Genomic DNA, 16,467 nt, shown 5'->3' with positions numbered 1-16,467 from the left:
GCCGCCGGCGCCTGCTCCCGCCGCCCGGGGTGATGCTGGCGGCAGGAGCCATGTGATGCTGGGTGGTGCGGCTCGCCCCAGCCCGCGAGCGAGCGCGCGTCCTGCTCGCAGCCCGCCATGGCGACTCCCAACAACGTTACTCCCACCAACTGCAGCTGGTGGCCCATCTCGGCGCTCGAGAGCGATGCCGGCAAAGCCAAGGAGGGGGAGGAAGACCAGGACTCGGCCGACCCTGCGCTCGGATCCCGGGAAAGGCTGGTTTTGTACCACTGGACCCAATCTTTCAGCTCGCAAAAGGTAAATCGCACGGCCGCGTTCCCGGGGAAGCATCGCCTCCAGCATCCAGGGCACATCCTCGCCGCCGGGGCCGGGCTCCGCTCCCGGCAAGGACGGCTGCCGGGCAGGCAGCAAGGCAGGCTGGGCAAAGCGCGAGCGCTTTTGTGCCTGCATTTCTGCATTTTAACAGGCTCTGCCGGGGAGGGGGCACGGCGGCCGGAGGGAGCAGGCTGCGGGCGGGGGAGCAGCTCGGCCAAACCCCGCTTACGCTTCGGAGTCGGCGTTTGCACCGGGAGCCGCCTCTGCTTTGCGGCCACCTGCACCCCGAATCCCATTAACTCGGCATGACACCGAGTGCGGACTGAGGCCCGGGGTGGGGTGGGGGAGGTGGCGGGGGCAGCGGCGGGGGGCAGCTCCGGCGCTCGCCCCAGGGCCTGTGCATCCCGCTGCGAGGCTCCGGCCGGGGAGCGGACCGCGGGCTCGGCCCCGCGCCGGCCGAGGATTTGCCCCCGGCTCTGCAGCAGCGCGCCGGCAATCCTGCTCCCTGGGTGCCCGGGTCCTTTCAAGGCTGCTACACTCGGCTCCCGCGGCTGAACAACAAGAAATCACCTTTTGCAGGCGATAGCGAGCGTTCGTTTTGCAGCAGCGCGGCCGTGCACCAAAGCCGACCTTCCTCTCCTGGCCCCCAGCAGCCCCTGTGCTTCTCGAGCCATTAATTGCATAAGGGGGAACAAGGTATTTCGAGGGTATCTAGGGGAGCACGGAGCTTTTGTGCACGAAAGGGCGCGCCTCTCCCCGCGCCCGGAGGGGCCCTGGGCCGCCCTGCGTGGCAGCGCACGGTGCCCTCCGCACGGCGGGGCGCCCACGGCTCCCCCCCACACCCCCGCCGCCCGGGGGGCCGCTCTCGCCGGCCCGCAGGAGAAGCCCCCGGCGGTGGCGGCGTCCTGCTCCCGGCCCCCAGGCGCAGCTCCCCCCAGAGCTGCTGGCCGCCCCCCTCGATGGGCGCTGGAGCCCGCGGGCAGGCTCCGAGCCCTGCGGCGGTTCGGTCCCTCCTTCACCGGGAGGGATGCGTCTTTACGGCCAGTTTCGGGGGGTTTAAAGAAGACGCCTCAGCACAGCACGTGCCGGAGGTGCCAGGACCAGCCGGCGTGGCGCAGGGGCCGAGCCGGCGGGCGAGGAAACTGCTGCGGCATCCGCTGCTCCTCGCAAGGCCGGCAAGGTCCCGGCCGCCAGCTTCTGCTTCGTGGCAGTGCAGGGGGACGGCGGGAGCTCACGGCTCACACCCAGGATGGTCCCCACTGGGTCTGGCCATAAGCCAGGAGGAAAACACCTAGAGCAAGGTGCAAATGTGGGAACCAGGTTTTCATTTGTTTCACTTAAAAAAAAAAAAATTAATTTGTCAAGCCAGTAAATAATTAATGGCTAATTCCACAGGAAATTTGAAGTGCTTGTAGAAATGCTTATATTTGTTAAGTGGTATTTTTAGCTGCTCCTAGGTGGAAGAAAGCAAGGGCTTCTCCTTTACCGAGCGGTTCTGTAGGAAGCGGCTGCCTGACATCCCTGCAGGGTTTTATTCTTGCCAGTCTGACATACTTAGCGCGTAACGATCAGCCTTCTTTAAAACCCGGGTGCCTAAAACGAGGCCCTCGAGCACGAGGCCGAGGGGACGCTTCCCACGGCGGGCGCCGCGGCGCGGGGTGGAGGAGACCCCGAGCGGGGCTGCCCGAGCGCAGGCCGCTCCCGAGGTGTCCTGGGGGCTCCGCGCCTGCTCGAGGGCCCCCAAAGCAAAGCATTTCCCCTGCTCCGAGTCTGCCCGGCAAAGCCATGAAGCCCACCCCACGAGCAGCACCTACCTGAGCTGCCATCGCCACCCTCTGCCGGCCGCAGCACCCACTGGTGCGAGGGGAAGCATTGCTGCTGTCTCTTCCTCCTCCTCCTCCTCTTCCTCCTTGGGTCTCACCTGGGCGCTGCCCACAACATCACTGCTGATGCCCCCCAGCTGGGGAGCTGCCACCTGCCCTCCCGCAACGTGGGCCGTGCTCGGCTCGCTGCCGACGGGACGCCTTCGGCCCTCGAGGACCTCCGTTCCCCCCCGGTGACTCGGCAGAGGGAGGACGGCGGCGGCTGGGCACGTCATGCAGCCCCGAGGCTCGCGCGGCTGATCTGCCGCCGCCGGGACTGCGACCCATCCTGCCTGCGTGACGGAGACGAGATCCTGCGAAGCTGGGGTAGTGCCTGGCCTGAAACCGCACCGACCTCGCGTCCACCTGGGACGGGGGGGACCCATTAGGGCGCTCCGCACAGCAGCAGCTGCAGATCCTCTGGCAGCACGTGGGTGCCGGACCCCAGAGCCGAGCTGGGGCACGCGCAGGGCACCCGCGTGTGACGCTGCCGTAGCACTCAGCACGCGACGCGCCTGCCACGCCGGGGCTGAGCGCCGCACACGCGGCGCACACGCGCCGAAGAGGCGCGTGCAGCTGTCCCCGCTGGGCGTGCGCGGCGGACTCGCGCCTGGACTGCTTGCACCGCCGCCTGCGCTCCCCCAAAGAACCGAGCCCGGGCCTCGGCAGTGGCCGTGCAACACGCACGACGAGCTGACTTAGGCAGGCAGGTGTTGGGCATCTCCCTTTTCTTCTTCCTTTGATACCTGGGGGACAGGCTTGGTGACTCTTTGGTTGGCAAAGGAGACCTTGGCTGGAGATGACTTTTTTACAGGGTAGTAAATGAACATTCACATTTTCTCCCTTGTGATGCTTCTGGGAATGGAGATACTTGTTTGTTGCCCAGATTTTACTGCTGCCCCACACTGTGAGGGGCTTGGCTTCTTGCAGGGAGGTTGAGGAGTCTCCATTTGGCATGTGTCACAGCAGGCCACCATGGTTAAGTGCCAGTGAGGGACACCAAGATGCAGTGGAAGGTCAGTGTGGCTAGGTTGCTTCTAGGGCTTTTGGAGACCTGGTAACCCTACCTGCACCTTCCTCCGTAGTTAGTGAGATATGGGGGCAGACATTCATAGCAGATCTGCTTGGCATATTGACCCTCATGTATCCATAGCACAGGAGGTGTCCCTACCCCCCAAGAGGCAACTGCAGGGTGAATCCTCTGCCCTGTGGTGGAGGAGGCAGCTGGGGACAGTCAGCATTAGTAGCTGAGTGTCCCTGACTGGGGGCCTGCGGGAGAGCTGGAGATGCGAGACCAAGCTGTTCCTGCTCTGGCCTCCCGCTCTAGGTCCGGCTGGTGATTGCAGAGAAGGGGCTGCCATGCGAGGAGCGGGATGTCAGCATGCCCCTAATGGAGCACAAGGAGCCTTGGTTCATGCGGCTCAACCTCGGCGAGGAGGTGCCCGTGATCATCCACAGGGACAACATCATCAGTGACTACAACCAGATCATCGACTATATGGAGAAGAACTTCACAGGAGGTAAGGGCAGTGGGCAGCGATGTCCTGTCACACTGGGTTTGGGGGGCTCTTGAGGCCTTATTCAAAGATGCTGTTTGCTAAATGCGTCTGCTTTTTCCTGGAAAGTTTCAGCTTCTCCCTAAAGAGCAACAACCAACCAACTCTCCCCAGACTTTTACATTTTGCTATGAAAAATGAAGAATTTCCAGTAGAAATCCCCAAGGGTCCTTTTGGAAATGCTGCTGTGGAGCCTGGGAGGAGTTGTGGCTGTGTCTCCCTTTCTACTGTAGAAGCTACGCTCCCAGCCGCGGTGTGCTGGAGCTGCTTACCCGGAAAGCCCACCCCGCTGCGTCCCAGGAGGCACAGCCTGGCTGAAATATTTCTGGTTTTGCCCATGTTTTTCTTCCTCTGCAGCAATGTGGAGGTAATACCACATCTGTAGCACAGGTAGCAGCAGGCACTCAGGTCATATCCATAAAGCGTGAGCCTGTCTCCTTCCTTGTGCATGGAGACCTGGCACCAGGAGATGGAAGGAGCTGTGAAGACAAGCCCTAGTGCCCCCACTGCCCCTGGTCACAAGCAGTTGCTATCCAAACCCTTCTTCAAAAACCCTGGTATTTCTTGAGGTGTCTTGCAAGGTTTCCGTGCCCTTAGCTTTTGGCTTGGCTGTAAGAGCTTCCTTTTGAGCTATTTTAGACTCTAACCCCGCCGCAGCCCACCCAGCTGATCGGTGCGAGTTTGGCTCCGCTGTCCCTCTCCTCAGAGAGAGCAGAGAGAGCCAGATGGGATCTGGACGCACACCTAAATGGAGCCTAGCTGTAAGACAGCTCTCACTTAGTTAAACCAAAAGGCTGCCAACAAAATCAGCCCAAATCAGATGTTAGCTTTGGATTTTCCTCACTGCAGTAACTGGGGATTTCTGCCATTAACCCAGAGGACACAAACATCTACAAAACTACAGGTCTTCCCCGGGGCGTCCTGACACCCTGGCTCTCTGTGCTGCCAGTCTCCACTTACATCTAGACAACTTGGCGGGTTTCAGGTCCTCAGCGTTTGCTGGCTGAGCACGCACGACGGCTTTTCCCGAGAAACGTTCGTGGTGCGGCAGCAGGATCAGCCCCGGGAGGGGAGCGGTGCTGGTCCCTGGCCGGGGCGGCCCTGAGCCCACCAGCCGCGACCAGGGAGCGTTTCAGAGGTTTTGGTGTGGGGTCGGGGCTGCCGGTGCTACCTCCCCAAGCAGCCATCCCTGCGGCGGGGGGACTGGGGGGGCCGCGGCGCTGCGTCGGAGGGGAGGGCTGGGACGAATCTGCCCCCTTATGGCCCAGCAAAGCTGGTGGCACCAGGCAGCGTGGGAGGAGGAGGTGGCACAAACCCAGAGTGGGGGAGAGCGGCCCCCTCACCCCTCCACGGAGCCGGGCGGCCCTGCGCCCCCCGTGCCCGCTCCACCTGGACGGCACTCGAGGCCGCTCTCTGCCCAGCCGCGGTGGCGAGTGGCATCTCTCCAGCACTTCCCGAGTCCCCTTGCCCTCATTTTCCCGCATCTGCGGGCTGGCAGGCTGGGATGCTCCACCAGAGAGACTTCAAAGCTTGGGAGGGAGCTTTGACTGCAGCATCACGGCGCTCGCCCCAGCATCCATCACCCATGGAGCAGAGACATCAAAAACATCTCAAAATAGCTCCCAAAGCACAGGCATCTTGCCAGCTCAGCGCTGTCCTCTGCCGCCTTCCCTCGCCGCCCCGAGGCGGTGTGCAGCAGAGCCGTGCTGTGTCCCATGAGCAGGGCACACGCGGCCACCGCCTTGGTGGACCCGGCTGGTCCCTGCCGCAGGAGACCCCGCACTGGGTGGCCCTGTGGCGGAGAGACGTGGCCAGTTTCCCACCGAGCAGGGGTGTTCCTGGCTGTGAGAAGCCGAGGTGGGGCGTTTGTGGGCCTCACCTGCAAAGGGCAGGAGAGCCGGCGTATGCGGCAACAAGCTGTCACCAGCAGGAGACATCAGCTAATTTGGCATTGGGGAACAGCTCTGGGAGAGGTGGATATTTATAGCTCTTCCAGGGGATCTGGGCAAAGAACAGGTGGGAAGAGGGGAGAGCGGCTCTGTCAACCCTTGCAATGCTGCTCTTCCACTCCAAACGAACGTGCAGCTCCGTGGGATGTCCCCATCCGTGCTGACAGCGGTTCCTCCTCACAGCAAACATCCTAGAGACTGAAAACCAGCACATTTGCTGAGCAGACCTTTCCTGCCTTTTCCTTCTCCCTCCTTCCAAAACATAATGAGTTTTTTCTTTGAAAGTTTGCATCAAAACCTTTCCACTGTCACTTGTGGTTCATTGCCAAAGAGGAACATGGTGCTCTGTGCTTTCCCTATAGTGTGGAAAAACTCCTGTCTTAGAGGTTTTCCAGCGAGGTGCATTTGCTTACCGTTCACTGAGAAGTGCTACAGGTGAAGCACAGGGGAAGAGGGAGCCAGGCCCAGAGCGTCACTCCTCCTTTCCAGATTATCAAACTCAGGAGTCACGGACTGCCAGTTTTAGCTGGAAAAAGTATTATCACAATGACAGCGTGTCCGGCTGAGGTGGGATCACCCACCCTGCAGAACCACGTGGAGCCTGGAAATGCATTTAGATGAAGGGTGTATTTATGGAACTTTGTATTCTTCAGGACTTGGAGGCTTTTTCTGCTAGTTACGTGCACTCTGAGGGTCAGCTGTTGTTAAAGGGTATGTGCTAAGCAATATTCTTCTTTCCCAAGAAAAGCAGTGAAGAGCATCAACATGCTCCGTTTAAGGGTCCTTTTCACCAGGGCACTGCCCAGGAGCAGCAAAAACCAGCTGTCAGCTAGCTGGAGGCAACATATCTTGGTGCCAGGCCACAGGGTGGGGGCAGTCCTGAGCTCCCAACCCAATTGCACAACCTCCAAAATCTGCCCAGGTGCTGCCTCGGGACTAGGTTCCACCAGCTGGTGACCGTCTATCTGCAGCAGCACCATGCAGCCCGTACGTGCAGGCGCTCTCGAGGGTGTGAAGGCAGCATGAATGTCACCCCACCAAACTGCCTTCAGACCCTGCTGAAGGATGCTGGCCCACAGCCAGCACGAGTTGTGGCCTTTCTATCTTTTGTGTTGGTGCTGGATGGGACAGTCATTCTCAACGTGCTGATTTCCAGCCTTGGCACCAACCAACGGGATGTTGGCTGGGTGCCATGTGGAAGGAGCACACAGGCTATAGAGTGGTTATTATTATTTCATTCAGCTGGACACTTTTTTTTGGATGGAAAATCCCAATTTGGAGAGCTGAAGTTCAGGCATCTCTGTATAGAGGCAGCTAAAGCAAATGAACAGCCCATGAGCTCCAAAAGCTGGAGGACCAGCTCCCCTTCAAGGAGATGACAGTAGTGCTGATAACCACTGGGCAGAATGACCTGAGTCTAATGCACACACGGAGACCAGCAGTGCTGACAGCTCATTTAGTGTAGGGACAGAATTAGTCCTCCCTCAGCCTCCCAGTGCTTTGCAATCTAATAACACCACCACGAACATCAATAACGTTGCATCTGCAACACGGACAGCACTCAAGAACACCGTCCCGCTTCCAGGATTCAGCTGCTTGCCTCAAAGGGCGGCTGGGCACCTCTCTGGGAGCTCTCCAGACCTCCAGCGAGCTTTGAAAACTCCCTGCATCAGAGGAGCGAAGAGGTTTGCGACACGGGGGCTGCCAAAACGCCCCCGGCCTCGTGCCCAGATGACGGCAGTCGGCCCGTTGGGGCAGGTGCCGGCTGCCTGCCCCGGCGCCGCTGCAGCCTGCGCCCACCGCTGCCCGCGCCGCCTCGGCACCGCTGCCAGGTCCGGCCCTTAGTTAAGGGGCAGCGGTGGCCCGCGGTCGCCCGTCGTCTCGGACCAAGGACCCGGCCTGCGGTGAGCTCTGCACTGCAGGCAGCAGATGGACAACCTGGTTTACTGAGTCCCAGTGGTAAATTTACTCACCGCCCGTTAACCGCGCTCTGCAAAAGCCGTAAACATTTATGATCCCATAAAAATGAAGCTGATATTCTTGGGGGAGACAAAGGCAACATTTCCTTTACTCTGGTGTCAGCTGCCCTGTATTTTGAGCTGCAGGAACGATAAAAAGAGCGTGCTACGAACTGCCATCCGCACAAGATGAGGAAAACCCAGCAGGCGGAGGCCACGCAGCGCCCGGCCGGGGCCGCGGGACGCGCCTGCCGCTTTGCCACCAGCTCCCACATCATCCATTTTGCATGGCGTTTTCCAGAAAACCCAAGGAAATTGGTTGCCTCATTCCAATTGGTATAAAGAGCGCATCATTCGGGAGATCCCCACCTCCAGTTCCTGAATCTTTGCTCTTCTCTGCCGAGAGGGAGTATTTCGTTCCCTTTTTTGAGAGCTGTGAAGCCAAAGTGTGCAAATTCAGAGCCGGCAGAGCTGACACGTTTCGTACGCCGAGATCCTTGTAAACTAGGAGCAAGGAAAGAGCTTTGGGCGAAGACGTGCGTACGCCCGGAGCTGCGGGTTTGCCCTTGGCTGTGCGGGGGCTGGCCGGGTCCTGGCACAGGCAGGCGGCGCGGGGGCATCGACTGCCCGGCTGGGAAGCGGCAGAGCCGACTGCGGAGTAATTAACGCTTTTGCGGGGGGTGCTGCCGCCGGGCTGCGGGCGCGCGGCAGGGGGTAGCCGACAGCCGAAGCGGAGGTGCTGGGCGCACGCTCGGGGTGCGGGGCCGAGCGGGAGGGTGCAGAGCGCCGCCGCCGCCCCGGGGGCAAAGCGCCGCGGTCGCCAGGGCTGCAGGGCCCGTGCGCGGCGGGCGCCCCAGCCCCCTGCCCGGGGCGGAGGGCCAGCCCACCTCGGGGCTTTGCCAGAGCTGAACTCTTCGACGCTGCAGGCAGCCCCAAGCAGAGCCAGCTCAAGCCAGCGTTGCACAGTGCTCTCCTAAACCCGGGCTAACGAACCGTTAAGGACTGCCCGGCCTCCCGCTAACGCCTTTCCCACTCGGCATTTCAGAAAACGTCACCCAGCTGATCCCCGAGCCGGGCAGCCTGCTGCACGCGCGCGTGCTGCAGTACCGGGAGCTCTTGGACTCGCTGCCCATGGACGCCTACACGCACGGCTGCATCCTGCACCCCGAGCTCACCACCGACTCCATGATCCCAAAGTACGCGACCGCTGAGATCCGCAGTAAGTCGCCTCTCCAGCAGGGCTGCCTGGAGCCAGCCTCCGGCGGGAGGGCACCGAGCAGCGCCCCCCGGGAGCGCCGGCCCGCTCTCGGGGTCTCCCCGTCCCCGGCGCGGGTGGGGGGCCTGGCAAGCGGCAGGGCTCCGCGGGGGCGGTGGGGCGCCAGCAAGGCGCCCGGCCCAGGGGCGGCTGCAGACTCGCGCGCTCTTCTCGGCCCCGCTGCTTTCCGGGGGGCCCCTCCGGATCAGCTATTCCGCCTTACCCATGGCGTCTCCCACGCGGCACTGACCCGGGGGACAAACCGTGCCCTCTCGAGGCGGAGGGGGTCCTGAAAACGCCAGTCCTCCTTCATCTCAAACCGCCCTCTCCTCTCGCCGGGGGCTGCAGCCAGACCTGGGAGGAAATTTGCCTGCCGAGCACTCAACGCCCCGGCGCATCGCTGTGAACCGCCAGGTCCCGCTGTGTTTCGGTGGCAGCACAGACCCGGCGCGGGTCCCAGCGGGGCGGACGAGCCGCGCCGGGGCAGGCGGGCAGGGACCCTTGGGGCCACCCCGCCAGGGCCAGAGAGCAGCCCCCTGCCCGCCCGCCGGCTGCGAGATCGCCCTGGCCCCACAGCCGCTCTCCGAGGGTCTCTGCAGGCCCTCGCGTGCCCGGGCTCGCTCCGTCCGCGACGGCACGGCCCCTCGCCCCACCGCCGTGCCCGTCCGTCCTCGCTCAGCTCTGCCGCGGCTCTCTCCCGTGCGCGCTGCCTCCCTGCTCTCGCCACGAACTTTAAGGACGGAGACGGGAGCCTACGGAGGGCTTGGACTGCAGATACGGGATGCATCTGCGTAAGATTGTCCCCCCCGACTTTCAGCTTTACGTCACCCCTAAGGCATTACTGCGCACCTTGTGTTTATTCTTCCGTTTACTCTTTTCCCTCCCCGGGAGCTCCCGCGTGCAGAAAGCCCCCCGAGGGCCCGAGGGGGGGCCCGGGGGGCCCGGCCCACCGCCCAGCATGCCTCCTGCGCGCTCGCACGCACCCGTCCGCGTGCACTCATGATACGGCCCGGGCTTCTGGCTTATTTGTGCACCTCGTTAAAAAGAAGTCAGCTCCCACCGTTTCTTCTGAACGCGCAGCCTGGCTGCTTTGCTTCAATGTCCCAGATTTCGGGTTACACAAAACAGTGACTCAGCACCCGCTCAGCGCTGCCTCCGCACTGCTGGAGCCCGCCCGGGGTCACTTAGCCGTTCTCAGCTGCTGGCAGCAAGAAACCAGAGCCCAACGCGCGCCGCACGCCCTACCGCGCAGCAGCCTCGGACCTGCCGAGGAAACCGCCCCCCCTTCTGCTCCGGCCCCACTCCCCACGGCACGAGCGTCGCTGCCGGGAGGCGGCGAGGGGGGCTGGCCGGCAGCGCCGGGCACCAGCCCCCCGCCCGAAGCTGGCCTCTGCCCCCAGGGGTTTGTGGCCCCCGTTCGCGCCCTCCGACTGGCAGCCCCGCGGGGCAGGCACCAGCTGCCGCCTGGGGCGTTGCAAATGCCCAGCAGCTGCACTGCGCTTGCAAACCCCTCTGAGTTGAAGCTCACCGAAGGGGACCCCGGTGGCCTGGCTGTCGAGGGAGGGCTTTGCTCCCCGTCTTGCCTCGGGGAGGGTTTGCTCCCCCATTAACTCGTGGCGCGGTCATGGTGGGGTAGACCCACAGCTTCCCGGCTCCAACCGGCTTACGCTGCACGGAAAAAATTTTACTGCTGTTTGCATGGGCCTGGCAGCTGTTGGCAGCAGCACTAGCAGTACTCTGGCCCTTGTTGCAGGGTTAAGTCAGAAATTTGGCCCATCTGAGGTCTCCAGGCTGCTCGCTGCAATGCCATGGTGCTGCCTCGCCTCCGGGTATTTTGGTCGGCGGTGCAGGGTTGGCCTTGCTCCGCCGAACACAGGCGCCGCCTCCCCGGCGGGGAGGACGCGGCTGCCCCAGCCCCTCTGTCCCTCCGTCCGCAGGGCACTTAGCCAACGCCAGCACGGAGCTCATGAGGCTGGACCACGAGGACGAGCCCCAGCTCACGGAGCCATACCTCTCCAAGCAGAAGAAGCTCATGGTGAGTCGGTCGCAGCGACGGGCGGCTCTGGGTGCCGGGAGACCCCCCCCCGCCCCGTCCAGCCTAACCCGCCGCTCCCCCCCAGGCCAAGATCCTGGAACACGACAACGTGAACTACCTGAAGAAAATCCTCGGCGACCTGGGAATGGTGCTGGACCAGATCGAGGCCGAGCTGGAGAAGAGGAAACTCGAGTACCAAGGTGGGCTGGGGGCTGCCGCGGGGCGTCTGCGAGGCGGCGGCCGGGGGGCAGCCCCACGGCGGCTTTGCCGGGGACGGCACAATGTCCTCGCAGCTGCTCTGGGCTGCTCCTAGCCAGAGCGGGCTCGTGGCGGCCCGCGAGGGCGTTTGCACGCCGTAGGTCATTCGAGGGTGCCCGGTTCGGGAGGCAGCGGGGATGTTTTCCACCCGCGGGCCACCCCGGCGAGCTACCCACGAGCCTCCCGCCGCCTTCCCGCGGCGCCGGCTCGTCTCGGCTCTTCCCATTGCAACATCCGAGCGGGTTTTGCAACGACCTGCAGCTTTGGGCAGGCTGCCCCGCCTCGCCCCTCTTTTTTAGGGAGAAAACCATCCTGCGGGAGAAGCGAGCGGCTCTCCGGAGGTCACGGAGCAAGCCCGTGGCGGAGTGGCCGGCCCTGGGCCGGCTCGGCCGCGCGGGGCCCGCGCTCGGGGCAGCTCGGGGGGCAGCAAGCACGGAGAGCCCCGGGGGCGCCGAGCTCCGGCCCAGGGCTGGGGCTTGGCCCAGCGCCGGCGCGTTTGCAGCGGTGCCGTACCTTGGCCAGGTTGCACCCGCTCTCGCGAACCGATCCAAGTGCCGGCGAGGAAGGTCCCTCGCGCCGGGAGCGAAGGGGCTTCTGCTGTCGGCTCCGCCGTTCGCGCCAGCGCTGCGGCCGCCCCGCAGGAGCCCGCGAGCCATACGGCAGCAGTCCTGTCCCCGCTGCAGGCCCCGATGCGCAGCGATGCACGGCGTGCTGCGATCCAGCAGCCCGGAGGAGGAGGAGGAAGGTGGGGGCACCTGGCAGAACCGGCTGGGCAACCCCCCCGCAACAGGCGCCGAGCTCGGCCCGTGCTGGCCTCCCGGGGCCACCGTGTCCCACTGCGGGTGCGCAGGGGACAAGTCGCCCCGGGCTGCTGCCGCCCTCCCCGACGGAGCTGTGCTGGTCCAGCCCCCGCGTCGCCCGCGCGCTCGGAGCCTCCCCGGAGCCTCCCCGGAGCCTCCCCGGAGCCCAGCCTGCTGCCAGCTCCCTCCGGGTTCGCTCTTCCCAGCCCGGCTCGGGGAGCAGCCCCACGGACCCGAGAGGCACGGACAGCGCCTGCGGCACGACTGCTCCCCACGCCCGCCTGGTTTGCGCGAGCGGTTTGTCCTATTTACCCTTGTAACACGTGTTTTCCAGGCTGGCACCCTGCAGGACAACGGCAAAGCCAGGCCAGGAAGCCCCGCCGGCGCTGGGGCAGGGCGCCGGGCGCCCCCCAGCCCCGTCCAGGGCTCGGCGGCGGGCGCGAGGGCTGGCTCTGGATTTCAGCCCTCTGCCAAAGCCGAGGAGGAAACCTGGGCTCAAACCGAGCGGGGCGTCCTTACGCGGCCGCCCCCGCGACGCCAAGCGCGCTCCCTCCCGAGGGTGCTCTCCCCAGCCGCGTGCTCATTCCCGCGCTGGCCCCTGCGCCCCGGTTTGCCGCCTCCTTCCCCCCCCCGCCGCCGCTCCGTTCCCCTTCCCTCTGGGCCTGAGCATCCCGCGGGTGCCCCAAGCTCCCGGCAGCATCGCCCAGCAATTCATTAGGTGACTAATTAGGCACAGGCACTACGCGCACTTGGGCTATGCCAGCGGCAGGACTAGGCTGGCTGCCACGCCGGTGCAAACGAGATCGGGTAATTAACATTAATTGCAGGGCTCTGGCCTCTCCAGGCAGCCCGCCCCTCTCTGCCCGTGCCCGGGCAGGGGCGCGAGGAAGCTGCCTCCGCGCAGACGGCCCAGGGCACGGGAGAGCCCCGCGGAGCCCTCCCGGCGCGCGGCGCCGTTTCGGGCTTGGACGCGCCGGAGGGGACGGAGGGGACGTTCTCCCTCTCGAGCCTGGGAAGCGCAGGAGGGGCAAGGGCTGGGTTCCCGCTTCCGAACGCCTCTGCCGCCCCGGTTTGCTCACGCCGGCTGGGAAGCGCTACGCGCCCCAGCTGCCGCTTCGCGCCCGGCAGCGATGGCCCGGGGCACGGTCCCTGGCGGAGGACAGGCCTGCGAGAGGGGTGCTGGGGACTCGTGTCCCGCGCTCAGCGGCACTGAAAGAGCACGGGGGCGAGCGTTGGACTCTCCTGGTCTGAGCTCACTTCTTCCAGCCTAAGGACAGCCAGTTTTCCTGCTGCACATCTCTCTGGTGACGTTCTTTCCAGGGTCACCTGCCATCGGGTGCCTTCAGTGCCGTGTTGTCTTTCCTCTTGCCCAGCATTGACGCCAAGCTCTGGTTCCCCTAAAAACCTGGTGCTTGGCACGGAAGCGCTGCTGGCTTTGGTGTCCCGGAGCAAGGTCCCCAGAGCCGGAGAGGGGAAGGAGGCAGGACCTTCCCACCGGTGCATGGCGAGAGCGGCCAGGCTGGGCTGGCTCTTGTGCAGTCTCATTCTTCACTGAAAATAGTTTTAATTCCCAAGGATTTCTTACATCCCTAAAATAGAACGTGTTAACATGACACTCCTAAAGCATCTCACAATGCCCAGCAGCAGCCAAGGACAAATGTTTTTACTCTCCCTGAGCACTGACACAGAGCAGAAGTGGTCACTGCACCAGATCCTTCTTCAAGGGAAGCCAGTGGCTCTTTTCCAGGGACCTCCTGGCCAGCAGGTTAGGTAAGACCTGCCAGCTAGGCAACTGCAGACCCCAAAAGAGTTTCCAGTGCAAGTCTCTGCAGAGCCAATCAAACAGGACATTTTAGTTCCTGGCTCTCCCAGGAACAAACATCTCCCTGGATCCACAGGCCTGAAAGGAAACAACTGACCTAGACACAGTCTACAGATCTGTGATCGACTTCTAAGTTTAGGAAAGCAAATTCCCACGCTCCCAGGCTAGTTTCCCAGGGAGTCACCGGGAGAGGACTGACTTGCTGACACCTGCACGGCCGAGCGCTGCAGCAGCTCAGCTCCCACGCTGGGACTTCAGCCCAGCCTCGGTCGACTAGCCCAAGCCATGGCGCAGTCTCCCACTGCTCTTGACATGCGAGGTTGCAGAGACGGCCAACAGATCCATTTTGCAGACGGTGATTTGTATCTTTGTGTGGGTTGTCACTGGTCACCTCATGCTCTCAGCCTTGTGGCCCCACATATCCTTCATCTCATAGCCTGACAGATGGGCTCTGATCTCTTGGTACTCCAGAGAGCCGAGAACAAAGCACGTCAGGTCGGATCCAAACTCCTTTGCTTTTGTGGATCTTTTGAAGATCTTAAAGGTCTTTAAGTGTCTACCCAAGGGCTTATTCTTATTCTACCTATTCTGTGCCTTCTTTCTCCAGGGCAGAAGTGTGAACTTTGGCTCTGCGGATGTGTCTTTACCTTGGCTGATGTCTTGTTAGGAGCTACCTTGCATCGCCTCAAGTTTCTAGGACTCTCTAAGAAATACTGGGAAGATGGCAGCAGACCTAACCTACAGTCCTTCTTTGACAGGATACAAAAACGCTTTGCCTTCAGGAAAGTTTTGGGAGATATACATACCACGCTCCTCTCAGCAGTGGTACCCAATGCCTTCAGGCTGGTCAAGCGGAAACCTCCCTCCTTCTTTGGAGCCTCCTTCCTTATGGGATCTCTGGGGGGAATGGGATATTTTGCTTATTGGTATTTAAAGAAAAAATACATCTAATACTGGCTGCTTGGTGTTTAGTTTGGTGTCTCTGTGCTGTGTGAAATTATGATGAAGCCTCAGTAACTGTAATGAAATTTGAAGCAAGGTATGAATAATTATATTGTTTAATGTAACATTCCATAGTCTAGAAGTAGAAACGTATACTGCAAGGAAATAAGACAACAACAAAAAACGTGTCGACTTGTAAATGCCTTTTTTAGGTTTAAGTATTCAACTCGAGAGAGGTGTGTGCAGCGCTCAGGGGCCACAGGGCTCACCCACGCCCACCGGGAAGCAAGGCAGCCTCCGGAGCAGGCCAGCTCCAGTGGGAAGTCTCCTCATGCCCATGCTAAGCAACGGGACGTGGATACTCAGGCCTCTACGTTTATGTGTTCGAATCGTTCACCGGCCGCATTTCACACACGAGTAGCCTGGAAGAGTAGGCTTCTGAAAGCCGCTCTATTGCTGTGCTCAGAGGCCTCTCCCGGGAGAGGGAAGACACAGCCAGTTGGGACAGGGTGCAGTAGCTGGTCGCAGTCGAGGTGGATTAATGTTAATTATCCATTTTTCTATTGTTTTCACTAAAGAAATATTTTTTATTGAGCTGTTCTTAGAATGTATCCACTTTCTACATCTGGTTTTGGTGGGTTTTTTCTTTTTTTTTTTTTTTTGTGTGTTTTTTTTTTTAAGATTTCATGTCTGCCTTTAACTAAACCCTGCACGTTTTTGTTAAGACAAATAATTCTGACTTCCATCCTGAATTTTGTCACATGAAAGGGATAATCACTATTATTAACTTTAGCCTTGTGGCTCTTTGCTTTGAGTTTCCTTTCATGGATTTGCAAAACATCTTTCACCGACTGAACATATTGGGACTCTGAAAAAATACAACCATTTTCAGAACTTTTCAGCACTTTCCTGAAGACACTTTGGCTTTCTCTTCCGTTGGGGGCTCTTTTCTGTCATTTCCTCGCTGTGTATTTTCTTAGAGACACTTCTCACAGAATCACATTTATCACTTTCTTGTGCCTTTTGCATGTTGGAAAGATAACGGGCCTCACTGCTACTCATGCTTTGAAAACTGCGATCCTCAATAAACCATATGGGAGGAGTAACTGCTTTACATTTCTAAATGTGTTCAACATCCTTTTAGTCTTATTTCAAAGCATGCCCATGTGCAGAGCGATGCGCAGGTGGTTTGTGCCATTTCTCATGCCCTGCATTGGTGTGAACCACACATGGAAACAATACACGTTCCCCTTCCAAGGCACATACTTCTGGGAGTGCTTGGCCTCCTAGGACCTTCTCCAAATGGTTCTCAGAGCGCTCCAGTGCTTCCTAGCAAGCTGTCTCCAGGCTTGGTAACTTATGCCAAGCATAGCTGAACTGACGGGAATTGCCCTGCCTCCGACTCAAAAATGATCTTTCTGCACTTGAGAGCTGCAGGATCTCCCAGGAGCTTTGGTGCTCGATACAACCTGACAGTCACGGAGTTGTGAGTATTTAGCAGGAATTACAAGGGATGAGCACACAGGGCTTGGACAAATGCAAAACTCACACTGTGCTTGTCATGACTGTATAGGCTGGTCCGACACACTTTTGGTGCGCTGTCACCCATGCAGCACTGACCATGGCACCTCCCAGTGGTTAGGCCCACACTTCTTCCTCTTGGTGCATGAGAACCTCGCGGCACACACAGGAGAACCCAAATCACCACCCGGCAT

General features: G+C 61.0%; 1 protein-coding gene across 1 annotated transcript; it reads left to right on the top strand.

Annotated features, from left to right (window-relative positions):
* The first annotated feature begins 56 nt into the window (after positions 1–56).
* Positions 57–14,845, top strand: GDAP1L1 (ganglioside induced differentiation associated protein 1 like 1). Its single transcript, XM_062589238.1, has 6 exons — positions 57–297; positions 3,505–3,697; positions 8,686–8,859; positions 10,833–10,930; positions 11,016–11,130; positions 14,418–14,845. The coding sequence occupies exons 1-6, from the start codon at positions 118–120 to the stop codon at positions 14,759–14,761; spliced, it is 1,104 nt and encodes a 367-aa protein (XP_062445222.1). The 5' UTR covers positions 57–117; the 3' UTR covers positions 14,762–14,845.
* The last annotated feature ends 1,622 nt before the right edge of the window (positions 14,846–16,467 follow it).

Source organism: Rhea pennata, chromosome 16 (assembly GCF_028389875.1).
Source record: "Rhea pennata isolate bPtePen1 chromosome 16, bPtePen1.pri, whole genome shotgun sequence".
NCBI classification, from domain to species: Eukaryota; Metazoa; Chordata; class Aves; order Rheiformes; family Rheidae; genus Rhea; species Rhea pennata.
This window is presented reverse-complemented; position numbering and strand designations above follow the sequence as displayed.